The sequence below is a fragment of the Melospiza melodia genome, chromosome 20 (assembly GCF_035770615.1).
Source record: "Melospiza melodia melodia isolate bMelMel2 chromosome 20, bMelMel2.pri, whole genome shotgun sequence".
In the NCBI taxonomy this organism is placed as follows: domain Eukaryota; kingdom Metazoa; phylum Chordata; class Aves; order Passeriformes; family Passerellidae; genus Melospiza; species Melospiza melodia.
Genome location: NC_086213.1, coordinates 5,671,469 through 5,686,872, shown reverse-complemented (window position 1 = coordinate 5,686,872; position 15,404 = coordinate 5,671,469). Strand labels below are relative to the sequence as shown.

General features: G+C 50.5%; 1 protein-coding gene across 1 annotated transcript in view; it reads left to right on the top strand.

Moving 5' to 3' along the window:
* The first annotated feature begins 9,413 nt into the window (after positions 1-9,413).
* Positions 9,414-15,404, top strand: part of RBM19 (RNA binding motif protein 19) — a 62,148-nt gene continuing 56,157 nt past the window's right edge. The window contains exons 1-4 of the mRNA XM_063173119.1: positions 9,414-9,537; positions 10,173-10,355; positions 11,134-11,259; positions 12,031-12,069. Coding sequence (XP_063029189.1) covers positions 9,502-9,537; positions 10,173-10,355; positions 11,134-11,259; positions 12,031-12,069 — 384 coding nt within the window. The 5' untranslated portion in view covers positions 9,414-9,501. The remainder of the gene's footprint in view (positions 9,538-10,172; positions 10,356-11,133; positions 11,260-12,030; positions 12,070-15,404) is intronic.

The following is a 15,404-nucleotide window of genomic DNA, read 5'->3' as shown; positions in this document are numbered from 1 at the left end:
TGCAGAGAATTCAGCTCTGTTTGCAGACATGGGGGCCTGGCAAATCCCTCTGCAGAGCTGGACTTCATCATCATCATCATCATCATCATCATCCTCCAGGGGACACAGCAGCCCTAGGTTTGCAGGTTTTGAGGCACCAATGGAGGTTTCTCCTCCCCTGGGGCACCTGCTGCTAAATGCTCTTTGCTCTCACCAAACCCCTGCTAAGGCAGATGCAATGTGGTGCCCAACCATGCTGGTCTGGACAAAGAGAACAGAGCCCCCAAAAACTGCTGAAATTCCAGAACTGGCTTGGTTGAAGGCTGGATTTGATGATTTGGAGGCTTTCCCCACCTTAATGATTCCACAATTCCAAACCAATGACTGCTAAGCCAGGTGACAATTCCTATTTCTCCTTTATCTGCCTCCTAAACGCCACAATCTGCTCCAGTCCCACCTCTCCACTCCCCAAACTCACTGCTGAGGTATCAGAGTGCTGCATTCCCAAACAAATCCATCCTCTCCCACCCCTCTGCCAGGCACTGTGTGTGAAACACTCTGAGATGGGCCCATTCCTGATCCCTTGGGGCTGGAACCAGAAAAGTGGCAGCTCCAGCACTGTAATTGCCAACAAACCATCTGGCCTTGCTTGTTTGAACGGTGTGCTGCTCCCTGGAGGGTCACTGAGGAGAGAGGGTGCCCTGCATTCCCCACTGGCATTCCCAGGATCTGTGCAGGGATCAGCACAGGCTTTGATCCCCAGCCAGGGCAGGTGCTGCCAATATTGCCCTGCTCAGCCTCTCCGAGAGGGAAAAGCATCTGTGAGATTGAACTGCAGGAGGAGGGAGCTCAGCTGGGGTAGGTGACAAATCCTCGGAGGGGGCTGCCCGTGGCCTTGTGTCACAGCTGTCCCTGTCACATCGGGCCCTCCCCACGCTGCTGTCACCGAGTGTGGCCCTCCCGAGGTGTCAGTGGTGGCCTGTCACCCTGTGCTGCCTCAGAGCAGTGCCCAGCGCTGTCCCCTCCCCTGCCACAGCTCTCTGTCCCTCCCTGCTGCCTCTCCAAAACTCCTTTCCATGGATGGGGATGGGGATGGGGATGGGATGGGGATGGGATGGGGATGGGGATGGGATGGGATGGGATGGGATGGGATGGGATGGGATGGGATGGGATGGGATGGGATGGGATGGGATGGGATGGGATGGAGCAGCTGCATCCCTGTGCTAAGGGTTGATTTCACAGCTTAGGAAGCCTCTGGCCACTTCCAGAGCCCCCACAAAAGTGAGGGTCCTTGGGTTGTCCTTAGTGCTGGAGCACAAATGGTGCAGGTGTGGCAAGGGGAGGCTGTGGTGGCACCCTGGCTGTGTCACCTGCCTTTTCCCTGTTCCTCAGTTTCCTTCCCTGCTCTTTGGTGCAGGATGTGGCCATAGTGGGGGTTGTGGATCTTGGTTTGTGGGGGATATTTTGGCAGGTGAACCCTTTGAGCTGGGACTTGACTGTGGGGACATGGCAGTGCTGCTCACACCATCCCTCCTGCCTTATTGAACCTCATTTTTCTGGCAAATCTTTCCAAGGAGCCTTCAGGTTCACTTGAGAAGACCCAGCCCCATATTCTGTGGGTCTGGCACAGGAACACCCTATTCATTCCCTGCCTGCTGCTTATCCTGCTCTGGAATGGGTCACCTGCAGCGGGGAGGGCTCAGCCTCAGGAGGAGCTTCCTGCTCTCCACAGCTCCCTGAGCAGAGCCTGGAGCCAGGTGGAGGTTGTTCTTTTCTCCCAGGCAATGACTGACAGAGAGGAAACAGCCTCGAGTTGCACTGGAGGAGATTTAGTGTGGATATTAAGGAAAATTTCTTCCTGGGAAGAGTTGCCAAGCACTGGCTCAGGGCAGTGGTGGTGTCCCAAAGCTGGAGGAATTTAAAAGATGGGTGAATGTGGCACTGAAGGATGTGGTTGGGCCTGATAATATTGCAGAGTTTTTCCAATCTGAATGAGCCCATGAGCTCAGGCACCCCCTCTCACCGTGGCAGCCACTCAGGTCATGGGGGATCCCAACCCTCCACTGCTCCCCAATTCCTCTGTGCCACCCCCATCACCTCTCCAACCCCAAACTCTCCATCCACCCCAAAAAAAGCCTCAGCCCTGCCAGACTCCCAGCCTGCTGCAGGACCATTTCCATGTCTTTATTTTCCCAGGCTTTGCTGATAAATGCTGTCTCCGTGTTCCCGGCCGTGATGGACTCGTTATCAGGCACTGCCCGGCGAGGAAGCGACCTGTGACCCCGCCCGGGGACACGGGGTGAGCCCGAGGGAGCCGCCCTTATCGGCCCTGGGGAAAAGCTTCCCTTTTTAAAAGCTTCCCAAAACACAGGAGCCTCGGCCGAGCCCCAACAGCCGCGGGGAGGAGGAGGAAGGTGAGAGCGGGCGGGATGAGGGATGCGGGAAGCACCAGGCATGGGGTGGGATTATTCCTGCTGGGGATGGAGGGTGTTCCTGGGGTTGGAAAGAGCTGAGTGCTGCAGGGGAGAGGGGCTGGGTTTGATGAACACCTTGGTGAGTCCACCTGCTCCTCCAGACAGGGATCCCACCCGCGTTATCAGAGGGATGAGATAGGAGCGGCCGCAGGGAAGGTGACACGGGACATCCTTGGCACCGGGACACAGCCCACACATCGGGGCTGTCCTGCACTGCCACCACCCGCCTGGCACAAAGCAGGGCTGGGAGCTGTGTCCCCCTGTCCTCTGTGTGTGTGTCCTGTGTCCCCCTGTCCTGTCTGTGTGTCCTGCACTGCCACCCACCCGCCTGGCACAAAGCAGGGCTGGGAGCTGTGTCCCCGCTGTCCCCACAGCCCACCTGTCTGGCAGGAGGAGCCGATTTGTCTTCTCTTTTCCTCCCAGCTGTTTTTAGAGACAAACGACCTGTCCATCCATCTTTTTGGAGGTGATAAAAGTCTCAGGCACTGAGACTGCCCCTCTTTTTCTTCAGCTGCCTCTCCAGGGAGGAGCTGCAGGGTTTGTGGGAGCAGGGATGATGGAGTGTCGTAGTTGAGATGGAGACAATACAAAGCAACTCTCCATTATCAGAAGGCTTCAGAGCTGTTTTAATTATAGAATTCATCCAAACCCTTTCTAGGCAGGAGCTCAGGGACCACTTCTCCCTGTGGGCTGATCCACCTGTGTGGAGCATCCTTGAAGAAAACCACCTGCAGCTTTTTATACATTCTCACAAAACTCCTAAGTTTACACTTTACTCATTGGTCAGGACAGACAAAGTGCTCACTGGAATAGACAGTTGCAGGTTTCTCTTATTTATCCTTCTTTTTTTTTTTCCTTGATTTTTATGTCAACAACCTTGGTAGAAAATTCTTTCAGGGGCAAACATGGATCCTTTTCTCAAACTTCTCTCTGGCTCACAGAAGTTGCTGTAAAACCCCTTCCACAATGGAGAACCAAGGAAGAGATGGGAATCCCATTTCTTGTTGCAGAGAGGACAACGCCCTGCTGGGGACAGAGCCCTGGGCAGAGGGAGCAGCCCTGCTCTGCTCTCCATCCCTCTTCTGGGCTGGGGGCTGTGCCTGTGTGGCTCCCTGGGCCACCCCCAGCTCCCAGCAGGGATTAGCTGGGATGGGTTTTTGCCAAGTCCCGGCTGTCACTGCGTTCCCACCTTTGATCAGGAGTCGGCATTCCTGGAGTGCTCCCTCTCCCACATGTTGTGCTGATCAAAGGCAGCTGTTGCCTGGACCCTCCCCTGAGCCCATTTGCACACACACACACCCCCGAAAATGCAGAAATAAAGGAAACTCAGGGTGGTGGAAGGGGTGATGGATGAAGGAGAAAGCAGGTGAGGGCAGCAGCAGGAAGATCCCTCTCCCTGGGCTCCTCATGGAGGGTCCCATCCACACCCCTCAGCAAGGGGTGGGGAGTCTGTCAGGGTCTGAAGGGAACTGCTGCTTGGGGCAGCTTGGAAAATGAGCTGGACCTTTTCTGTCAGCGCTGGGGGGGTGACAGCAGCAGCCTGGGCCAGCTGTGGCAGAGCACAGCCAACATCTCCCCCAGCTTTAGGTGGGGTCAGGAGAGAGCTGTAATCCCACCCCAGTCCTGGCAGTTTGTGTGTGCCCAGTGCCAAACCCAGCCCATCCCCTCTGGAGCTCTGCTGGGAGATGTGATGGGGAGAGTGATGCCAGGAGGGATTTGACCTCGTGGATCACCTCCTTCAGCTCTGCCAGCCAGCACCATGCACTGCTCCAGAGGGAGAGGAGGAAGGTCTGAGCCTGCTCTGCTGGTGGCTCCTCTCCTGGGCAGGTGTGGTCCCATCAGATGAATTAATTATTGCTCGTGGACAGGGTTTAACCTCTGCTCCCCAGCTGCTGTAATGCAAAGCACTTGGATTAGCTGGATTTCCAAGTCCTTTGTGAACCCTCCTCCATGGAGGTGGCATCAGCAGCTTGTTTGTGCCTGATGTGAGGGGGAAAATCCCTCCTGCCCTTCCTCATCCTCTCCCCCATCTGCTGATCTCAGCATTGCAGTTTGGCTGGAAGGCTTGGAAAAGAGAGATTGGCACAATCTCCACCAAAAAAGAGGGCAGAGAGCAGGAGCATGGACACACTCCCAGCCTGTCCCCTTGGCTGCAGGTTCAGGTGAGGGCAGGTGTGCTTGGAAGCCAAATTGTGCTGCCCACAGTGACACTGCAGCAGTCACACCCCCAGGCAAGGACAGCATCCTTGCAGCATCTTGTCCCTTAGCAGAGGGTCTGGCAGGCCAGGTGGGCAGAGTCCCAGGGATGAAGCCCTTCAGAAGGGCAATTTCTCCTCCTCCTCCCTTGGCTCCATTGTGCAGCACACAGCAGGGACAAGTGTCCCAGGCACTGCCTTTCCAAGCACCAGCTCTGTCTTTAAAGCAGCTTTTTATCTCCTTCAGGACTGTCAGCACAATCTGCTCATACAAGGAGTCTTTGGCCATCTCCCCTCTCAAAATTTAACATCTCCAGCAGCAAAACTGAGGAGGTTCAGGGAGCATTTCCTGTGGTGCTGTTATTAAAGTAATGTTAGCCACTGAAGCAGGGCCAGCAGACCTAAAGCAGGCTGTGAGTGTTGCTGATCCCATTCATCCCGGTCCTTGCTGCTATCTGTGGGTGAATTTAGTCAGTGGAAGGTCCTCAGCCAGGTGACAGCCCTCTGCAGTAACCCCCAAGGCAGAATTCACTCATTTCCCACATCTCAAAGAAAAGAGAAGGACTCAAGGTCCGTGTGCCAAGGAAACCGAGCACCCCCCATGCTTTCTGCCATAGAGGGGTGTGGGTACACTGGGAACCCTCCACAGCCCCCAGAGCTGCTCAGCAGCATCCTGTGAGCTCCAGAGAGGCTGCCTGGCGTGGGGGAGTCTGTCAGAGCCAAGGTGACCCCGGCTCAGAGGGATTTTTACCTTCCCTGTCCACCTCCAGAAGCGTCCGAGGCTGCCCCAATCCGACAGGCATGAAGGGCACCCCGGGGCTGTGCTCGTCCTTCTCACAGGGCTGGCACTGCCAGGCTGGCCAGGGCAGGACAGCACAGCACAGGGGCTGCTCTGGCTCGGGGTCACAGCTCTGCTGCTGCCACTCATGCTGGCATGGCACGTGTGGCACCTGGAGAAGTTGGGGAACCTCCGGTGCCCCTTTGGGCACAGAGAGAGAGAAGCTCTCCAAACACCACATTTGCAGCTGACCTCTGCCTTCTCCCACCCAGGGGCAGACAGGCTCTGCAGCAGCTCCTTTCTCTTCTTCCTCTCCTCCTCAGTAGCACTTTTCCCCCTGGTGCCCTCAAACCCGGAGCACAAGGTCCCTTTGTCCCTCTGCCCACAGAGAGATGGCCCTGACCCCATGGTGGCCTGCTTGGCAAAGTTCAGTTCCTTGGCTGCAGGCAGCCCATAATAACCCTCACAGCCAGCTGAGCCCTGCTCTTTGGCAGGGGGAATCTCTCAAGGCCCTGTCTGACACTGCCCCGGTGTCCCTGTGTGCCCAGCATGGGTCTGCAGAGCGAGGGAAAGGGGACAGTTGTCACCTGGACCCTGCCACCAGTCTGTGGGCGCCCCAGCATGGAGTGTGGGGACAGCAGACAGACATGGGGCTCTCTCTGGGGGAGGATGTGTCACCTTTACTGGATCTGTCACCTCCCAGTCACCCTCTGCCCCTTGCTGCTCTCAGGCACCTCAGGGAACAAAGCCTGGCACAGCCCTTTCCCTCCCTGCCCACCCAGGTGCCCCCTGCAGCCACCCAGCACTGCTGTGGGGACAGGTGACACACAGTGACACTGGGACACAGTCGCCATCAAAGACAATCGTTCCCATGGGGAAAAACCTCCCAAATCATTGATTTGGACTTTGTTTTAGAGCATGTGTGGGTGACCTGCCCCAGTGAACCTCCACACTGGCTCTCCAGTGCCTGGCTTGGCCCCTGCCCGTGCTCTGTGCCGGCAGCAGAAGGGTTAAGGATGATTTTCAGAGCAGCCATTTGAGCAATGGGAACTTTCCAAAATCTCCTTTGAGCCTTCTCAGGACAGGGCCTCAGTTTCCCTCGTTCCCAGGGCTGGGATCTCAGGCTGGAACTGAGCCTGCCTTGGGGAAGGACCTTCCATGATGCAGCATAACACCTGCTGAAGGGACAGATCTCTCTGATCCCCTTAAAATCCCCAGCTCTCCAGAAAAAGGGATGTTCCCACTCTTACATGTGCAAACTTAAAATCTTGACCCACCCTGAGGAGCAGAACCCACAAAGGAAATCAAACCTGAATTTGGCGTGTGTGAATCTTGTGCTTCTGTACTGCAGCTTTACATGTACGGGGGAGGGATAAAATCAGTTTGCAATTAAGTGAGACCAGGATTGGCCACATTCACTGCAAGAGTCAGTGGGTACCTGGCCTGGTCTCAGGTAAGCACTGCTGGGAGTGAGAAGTGTTCTCTTTCTGATCCCCAGGCATCCTTAGGGCTCACACCTGCAGCAACTGTGGGCAAAATTCCACATGGGCAAAATCCCCCCTGATTGCAGAAAGGGCAACGAGGGGGCTGCAGGTGCAGCTGTGGTGGGAGTGGGGAGCTGCCCAGAGCAGAGGGGTCAGACACAGGCAGGGTCCATCCCTGCCCAGACCCTCACAAGGCAGAAACAGGCAAGGGCAGCCCTGTCTGGGCAGCGTGGGCACTGCTGCCAGCTGCACGCAGCAGGTGAGGACGACACGGGCAGGGTGACAGGGGACAAGTGTCTCAGAGAGGACAGCAGTGACAAGGGCAAGGTCTGGATGCGTTAGTGATGGCGTGAGGGTCCTGTCAGTGCCAGCCTTCGTGGCAAGTGACAGCCCTGACAGCCCTGGTGGCCAAGGACGAGGCAGGAGCGGAGGGCAAGGGGGGAGGGAGCTGTGTCCCTGTGCTGTGACACCGCAGGGACAGCCCTGTGAGGGGACAGAGGGGCAGCTCCCCTGCCAGCCCCCATCAGGGCGGTGGGGTGCACTCTGAGCGGGGCACTGATGGCATTCCCACTGCTGTGAGGTCCCCAGGACGAGGTCAGAGATGAGAATTTGACTCCAAGTTCTCAGAGGGCTGAATATTATATTACATTACATTACATTACATTACATTACATTACATTACATTACATTACATTATATCATTACATACATTATATATTATTACATACATTATATACTATAATATAGTATAATATAAATATAATATAGTAATAATGTAATGTAATTATATGAGTATAACATAGTATAATATAATATAATATTATTACTATATTATATTATATTCATACTATTACATTACATTATTGCTATATTATATTTATATTATACTATATTGTACTCTATTATATAATATTTATACTATATTCTACTATACTATATTTATTATATTATACTATGTGAAATTATATACTACAACTATGCTAAAGAAAGAGAAAGGACACATCAAAAGGCTGGCAAGGAATGAATAATGAAAACCTGTGACTGACCAGAGTCCCAACACAGCCAGACTGGGATTGGTCATTAAGTTAAAACAATTCACATGCTGGGTAAACAATTTTCCAAATCACATCCCAGAGCAGGAAAACAGGCAGAAGATGAAGCTTCACAGCTTCCCTGGAGAAGAAATCCTGGCAAAGGGATTTTTGATAAAATATCGCAGAACAGTGACACAATGCCTCCTGCTCCCCCTGCCCTGAGCCTGGGCTGGGCTCTGCTCTGCCTCCTGGAAAATGCATTTCCCTTGCTGAGAGCAGGGGCTGCCCCCCATCCTGCCAGGACACTGTCCCTGCCTTGTGTCCCTGCTGCCTTGGGGACGGGCTCAGCCGGAGCAGCCTCCAAGGGCACCAGGAGAGGCTGTGAGGGGCTGGAATTGCTCCAGTGACCCCTGGGGTAGCTCCAGACCGCGGGGAGAGAGGGTGAGGGCTGGTGCTGGAGCTCGGAGCTGTCCCCAGCATCTTCCTCTGGGAACAAGGGTGTAATTTGGATTGGTGTAATTTGGATTGGTGTAATTTGGATTTCCAGCTGGTGTAAGACAGACAGACAGAGCTGAGGGCTCTGAGCAGGAGGAGATGCTTCAAGAACAACAGTTCTGCTCAGCCTCCAGCAATGGGTCATGGAAACATAAAATACTGAGTTGGAAGGGACCTACAAGGATCACAGAGTCCATCTCCTGGCCCCTCTCTAGGGGGAAGAACCTTTTCCCAATACCCAACCTGATTTCCCCCTGGCATGACTGCAGCTTTCCCTCAGGGCACAGCAGAGATTGGAGCTGTCCCTCATGAGGAGGCTGAGGATGGTGTTCATCCTGCAGTGTTCAGTAACCCTCCAGGGATTGCTTTATGCCATGACTTTTGCTCTCTTTGATCCTTTGGAGCTGTCACAGCACAGCATCCTCTGGCTGTGGGGTTATTTAGCCATTCCTTGGAGAAAATCTTTATTCACACAATCACAGAATGGTTTGGATTTGAAGGGACCTTAAAGCTCATCTCACTCCATCCCCTGCCATGGCAGGGACACCTTCCACTATCCCAGGCTGCTCCAAGGCCCGTCCAACCTTGAATACATCCAAGAGATCCAGAGTTTCCCTGGACTAGACCCTCTGTCCCCCCTTCCGCATGACTTTTAGGGATGACATCGATGCTCTCTCTCTGCGCCATCCCCCTGCAAACTCAGCATCTCTGGACCCAGGACCGGCGGGCGCGGAGCTCCCTCCTGCGGCCCCGCGGAGCAGCGCGGACGGGCCGGGAGGCTGCAGCCCGCTCTGCGGGGAAACCCGGGGGTGCTCACCCCCTCCTCACCCTGCCCACCTCCCCTCCCCGCCCATTCCGGTCCCCGGTGCCCCATGGATGCTCTCGCCGCCCCCAGCCCTGCAGGCCCCGTTGCTAAGGGGCCGTTGCTAAGGACCAACATCCGGGTCCCAGCGTGCGCATGCGCGGTGCCGCCCGCGGACCACGTGATCAGGAGAATATGGCGGCGCCCATGGGGCGGCGTGCGCGGCGCTGAGCGCTCCTTCTTTGGCGTCTGTCGCTGCCATGTCGCGACTCATCGTGAAGAATCTCCCCAATGGGGTGAGGCTCTGTGCGGTGCCGGGGTCTGGGACGAATCTGAGGGCGCTGCGGGGTGAGCGGGATGCGGGGCAGGGAGAGGCACCGGGAGGGGAGCGTGTGGTGGGGATGGGGGAGAGAGGGTCTTAAGTGGTGGGAGGATGAGGTTTTGGAGTGGGAACGGCGAGATGTCCCGGGGGAAGGGGCTATGAGGTCGCGGTCAGTGCAGGGATGCGGAACATGGGGACACTTCGGGGGGGAGGATGGTGGGAGAGCTCCTGGAGGGGTCAGGAAGGGGCAGGAAGCAGCGTGAGGGGCACGGGCTGGCAGGTGGCAGCCCCTCAGGGTGGGCACTGGATCGCTGTGGTCGCTGTGCCCCTCTCGCTGCCCGGGGTTGGGTGCCGGTGCTCTCGGTGCTGCTGTGCCCGGCACGATCCCGCCCTGTTCCTGCGCCCGGCAGGATCCCGCGTGTTCCCCGTCCCCACGCGTGGATTCGGGGGGACATGAACGGGTTTGGGGGCTGAAGCGGGGATTTAGCTCACAATGAGCTTCCTGCAGCCTTCCAGGAGCCCTTTGAGACAGACTGTGTTGGGTTGGACTTGTCCTCAGAGGCTCCCTGAGGCTGATTTCCCTTTGTGCTTCCCTCCCTCCTTTCCCAGATGAAGGAGGAGCGTTTCAGGAAGCTCTTTGCTGCCTTTGGCACGCTCACTGACTGCTGCCTCAAGTACACCAAGGATGGAAGGTTCCGGAAATTCGGCTTCATTGGCTACAAGTCTGAGGATGAGGCTCAAACTGCCCTGAACCACTTCAACAAAAGCTTCATTGACACTTCCAGAGTCACAGTGAGCTATCTCCAGGAATAAATCCTTGGAATTCCTAAGGAATGGGATCTCAGGGAGGGTGGGCAGGCCCTGGCACAGGGTGCCCAGAGCAGCTGTTGCTGCCCCTGCATCCCTGGCAGTGCCCAAGGCCGGGCTGGATGGGGGTGGGAGCACCTGGCATGGTGGAAGGTGTCCCTGCCATGGCAGGGGTGGCACTTTAAGTCCCCTTGCCATCCTGGGATGGTGTGCCTGTGCACTCCTGCCACTCTCATGGTGATTGAATTTATAGCTCTGTGCTTTTAAAAGCTCTTCCTGCACCCTCCCTTATTACCGCGCCTGAGGGGGTCGCAGCTGGTGATAGAGAGACTGTGAATCTTGTTTCTTGATCAGAAGGCTTGATTTATTAAGATATGATATATAATGCATTATGACTATACTAATAGAATATAGAGAGAGGTTTGCAGAGCAGCTAGGCTAGCTAAGAATAGAAAGAAAGAATCTATAACAAAGTTGTGTTCAAGGACTCAGTCCCCTAGCTTGCACTGGTGATTGGCTCTTAATTATAAACACAGGAAATGAGCCAATCAAGGTGTTCCTGTTGCATTCCACAGCATCTGATAATAATTGTTTACCTTGTCTTCTGGAGCCTCTGGCCTCCCGAAGACACAGAAATCCGAAAGAAAGCATTTCTGTGGAGAAATGTCTGCGACACTCCCTCCATCCCACCAGGGTTTCAGTAACTCCTGAGTGAAACCACCCAGCAATTACAGCCCTGTGTTTAATTACATTCTCATTCCAGGTGGAGCTGTGCAAGTCCTTTGGTGACCCCACGAAACCCAAAGCCTGGAGCAAGCACTCTCAGAAGGCCCCTGCCCCAGAGAAGCAGAGCAAGGAGCAGCCCTTGGCAAGTTCAGGCACAAAGAAGGTGAGTCCTGCCTTGTTGTGGTGTGCTGTAATGTCCCATTTTGGCCTTCCAGGTCATTCCCCCAGGTGTGCCAATACCTCTCTCCCTTCCCCCTTGCCCCCATGCTGAGTGAGTCCTGTCAATCAGGCTGAACATTCCAGCAAGGCGTCGTGTGGTTGGCCAAGTTCAAAGGATGCCCCTGTGCCCAGGGGTCATTGGCCTGTCTGGGTGTCATCTTCCCCTGAGACCCTGCCCCTCTCACCTGGTTGGTGCTCACCTGTACCTCCCCTCCCCCTGTCCCTGAGCTTAAAAAGGTGATCAGACCATGCGGCCGTGTTCTGTTGGAGCAGTTGCTCACGTTCAGACCTCTGTAACCATGGAATGAACCTCTGGACATTAAACCCTCCAGCAGAATCCTCTCCTTTTTCTCTTCACCATCACCTGAAGCCATTCCTCCTGAGGTAAACGGGGTTCCTAACAAGCCTGGACTTGTTCAGTGCCCAGCTGCAATCTCCAGCAAGCCAAGGTATCTCTGGGGTGATACACCACAGTTGCTGCCTTTGGCCCAGCAGCGAGGGTCAGACTGGCCCAGGCACAATCTAACTGGGAATACTGGGAGCCTTTTTCCAATACTGCCTGACACCTGTGTGCCAGTGTGGGCTGTGGGCAAGGGCACAGAACAGACAGCACAGTCCTGGTGTTTTCTGCCTCAGGGTCTCTGTTCCCTGTGCTGTTGGGTTAACTGGCTTTGCCTGTGTTTCTAATAAACCTTTCTGGGTGTTTCCCCCCAAGGATAAAAAGAAGAAAGATCCAGTGGATAACTTAAAGGAGGTGAGTTGAGGTTGGGTTGCTGTCCCTGCATTCTTGCTGCTGAATAGGGGTTGCTGTCCCTGCATTCTTGCTGCTGAATAGTTCCTGTCTGTTCTGCTTCCCACGCTGTTCATTCAGGCTGGGACAGCCCAGTTCTGTTGTAAAAAATCATTTTAACAACCCCAACATGGGGGTTTATGGTCAGCTTCTCCTGTGAGCACACACTGCACCCAGGTCTGCTCTGTTTCAGCAGCTCTGGGGTTTAAACATATCTGAATTGTATCACATTTAACTTTTCCCCTTTTTTGGGGGGGTTTCCTCCTTTTTTTTGTGTTTCCTCCTCCTTTTTTTGTGTTTCCTCCTTTTTGTTTTGTGTTTCCTTCTCCTTTTATTGTGTTTCCTCCTCCTTTTTTTGTGTTTCCTCCTTTTTTTTGTTTCCTCCTTTTTTTTGTTTCCTCCTTTTTTTGTTTCCTCCTTTTTTTGTGTTTCCTCCTTTTTTTTGTGTTTCCTCCTTTTTCTTGTGTTTCCTTTTTTTTGTGTTTCCTCCTTTTTTTTTGTATTTCCTCCATTTTTGTGTTTCCTCCTTTTTTATTTCCTCCCTTTTTTTTGTGTTTCCTCCTTTTTTTTTGTGTTTCCTCTTCCTTTTTTGTGTTTCCTCCTCCTTTTTGTTTTGTGTTTCCTCCTTTTTTGCATTTCCTCCTTTTTTTGCGTTTCCTCCTTTTTTTTTGCGTTTCCTCCTTTTTTTTTGCGTTTCCTCCTTTTTTTCCTCGTTTTTTTTTGTGTTTCCTCCTTTTTTTTGTGTTTCCTTTTTTTTTTGTGTTTCCTGCTCTTTTTTTTGTGTTTCCTGCTTTTTTTTGGTGTTTCCTGCTTTTTTTGCGTTTCCTGCTTTTTTTTGCGTTTCCTGCTTTTTTTTTTGCTTTTCCTCCTTTTTTTTTTGTTTTTCCTCCTTTTTTTTTGTGCTTCCTCCTCTTTTTTTTGTGTTTCCTCCTTTTTTTTTGCGTTTCCTCCTTTTTTTTGTTTCCTCCTTTTTTTTTGTGTGTTTCCTCCTTTTTTTTTGTGTTTCCTCCCTTTTTTTTTGTGTTTCCTCTTTTTTTTTCTGTTTCCTCCTTTTTTTTTGTGTTTCCTCTTCCTTTTTTGTGTTTCCTCCTCCTTTTTTTTTGTGTTTCCTCCTTTTTTGCATTTCCTCCTTCTTTTGCGTTTCCTCCTTTTTTTTTGTGTTTCCTCCTTTTTTTTGTGTTTCCTTTTTTTTTGTGTTTCCTGCTTTTTTTTGCGTTTCCTCCTTTTTTTTGTTTCCTCCTTTTTTTTTGTGTGTTTCCTCCTTTTTTTTTGTGTTTCCTCCCTTTTTTTTTGTGTTTCCTCTTTTTTTTTCTGTTTCCTCCTTTTGTTTTGTGTTTCCTCCTTTTTTTTTTGCGTTTCCTCCTTTTTTTTTGCGTTTCCTCCTTTTTTTTGTGTTTCCTCCTTTTTGTTTTGTGTTTCCTCCTCCTTTTTTTTTGCGTTTCCTCCTTTTTTTGTTTCCTCCTTTTTTTTGCCTTTCCTCCTTTTTTTTGTGTTTCCTCCTTTTGTTTTGTGTTTCCTCGGGGTTTTTTTGTGTTTCCTCCTCCTTTTTTTTTGTGTTTCCTCCTCCTTTTGTTTTGTGTTTCCTCCTTTTGTTTTGTGTTTCCTCCTTTTTTTTTGTGTTTCCTCTTTTTTTTGTGTTTCCTCCTTTTTTTTTTGTTTCCTCCTTTTTTTTGTGTTTCCTTTTTTTTTTGTTTTTCCTCCTTTTTTTTGGGTTTCCTCCTTTTTTTTTTTTTTGTGTTTCCTCCCATTTTTTGTGTTTCCTCCTTTTTGTTTTGTGTTTCCTCCTTTTTGTTTTGCGTTTCCTCCTTTTTTGTTTCCTCCTTTTTTTTTGCGTTTCCTCCTTTTTTTTGCATTTCCTGCTTTTTTTTGCGTTTCCTCCTTTTTTGTTTCCTCCTTTTTTTTGCGTTTCCTCCTTTTTTTTGCGTTTCCTCCTTTTTTTTGCGTTTCCTCCTTTTTTTTTTGTTTCCTCCTTTTTTTGTGTTTCCTCCTTTTTTTATTGTGTTTCCTCCTTTTTTTTGTGTTCTTTTCTTTTATTTTTTGGTTTCCTCCTCCTTTTTTTTGTGTTTCCTCCTCTTGTTTTGTGTTTCCTCCTTTTTTTTGTTTCCTCCTTTTTTTTTCTGTTTTCTCCTTTTTTTTGTGTTTCCTCCTTTTTTTGTGTTTCCTCCTTTTTTTTTGTGTTTCCTCCTTTTTTTTTGTGTTTCCTCCTTTTTTTTTGTGTTTCCTCCTTTTTTTTTCTGTTTCCTCCTTTTTGTGTTTCCTCCTTTTTTTTGTGTTTCCTCCTTTTTTTTGTGTTTCCTCCTTTTTTTTTTGTGTTTCCTCCTCCTTTTTTTTTTTGCGTTTCCTCCTTTTTTTTTTGCGTTTCCTCCTTTTTTTTGTGTTTCCTCCTCTTTTTTTGTGTTTCCTTTTTTTTTTTGTGTTTCCTCCTTTTTTTTTTGTGTTTCCTCCTTTTTTTTTTGTGTTTCCTCCTTTTTTTTTTGTGTTTCCTCTTTTTTTGTGTTTCCTCCTCCTTTTTTTTTGTGTTTCCTCCTCCTTTTTTTTTTGTGTTTCCTCTTTTTTTGTGTTTCCTCCTCCTTTTTTTTTGTGTTTCCTCCTCCTTTTTGTTTTGTGTTTCCTCCTTTTTTTTGTGTTTCCTCCTTTTTGTTTTGTGTTTCCTCCTTTTTTTTGCGTTTCCTCCTTTTTTTTTGTTTCCTCCTTTTTTTTTGTTTCCTCCTTTTTTTGTGTTTCCTCCTTTTTTTATTGTGTTTCCTCCTTTTTTTGTGTTCTTTTCTTTTATTTTTTGGTTTCCTCCTCCTTTTTTTTGTGTTTCCTCCTCCTTTTTTTTTTGCGTTTCCTCCTTTTTTTTTGCGTTTCCTCCTTTTTTTTTGCGTTTCCTCCTTTTTTTTGCGTTTCCTCCTTTTTTTTTGCGTTTCCTCCTTTTTTTTGTTTCCTCCTTTTTTTTTTGTTTCCTCCTTTTTTTTTGCGTTTCCTCCTTTTTTTTGTGTTTCCTCCTCTTTTTTTGTGTTTCCTTTTTTTTTTGTGTTTCCTCCTTTTTTTTTTGTGTTTCCTCCTCCTTTTTTTTTTTGCGTTTCCTCCTTTTTTTTTTGCGTTTCCTCCTTTTTTTTGTTTCCTCCTTTTTTTTTGTTTCCTCCTTTTTTTTTGCGTTTCCTCCTTTTTTTTGTGTTTCCTCCTCTTTTTTTGTGTTTCCTTTTTTTTTTTGTGTTTCCTCCTTTTTTTTTTGTGTTTCCTCCTCCTTTTTTTTTGTGTTTCCTCCTCCTTTTTGTTTTGTGTTTCCTCCTTTTTTTTGTGTTTCCTCCTTTTTT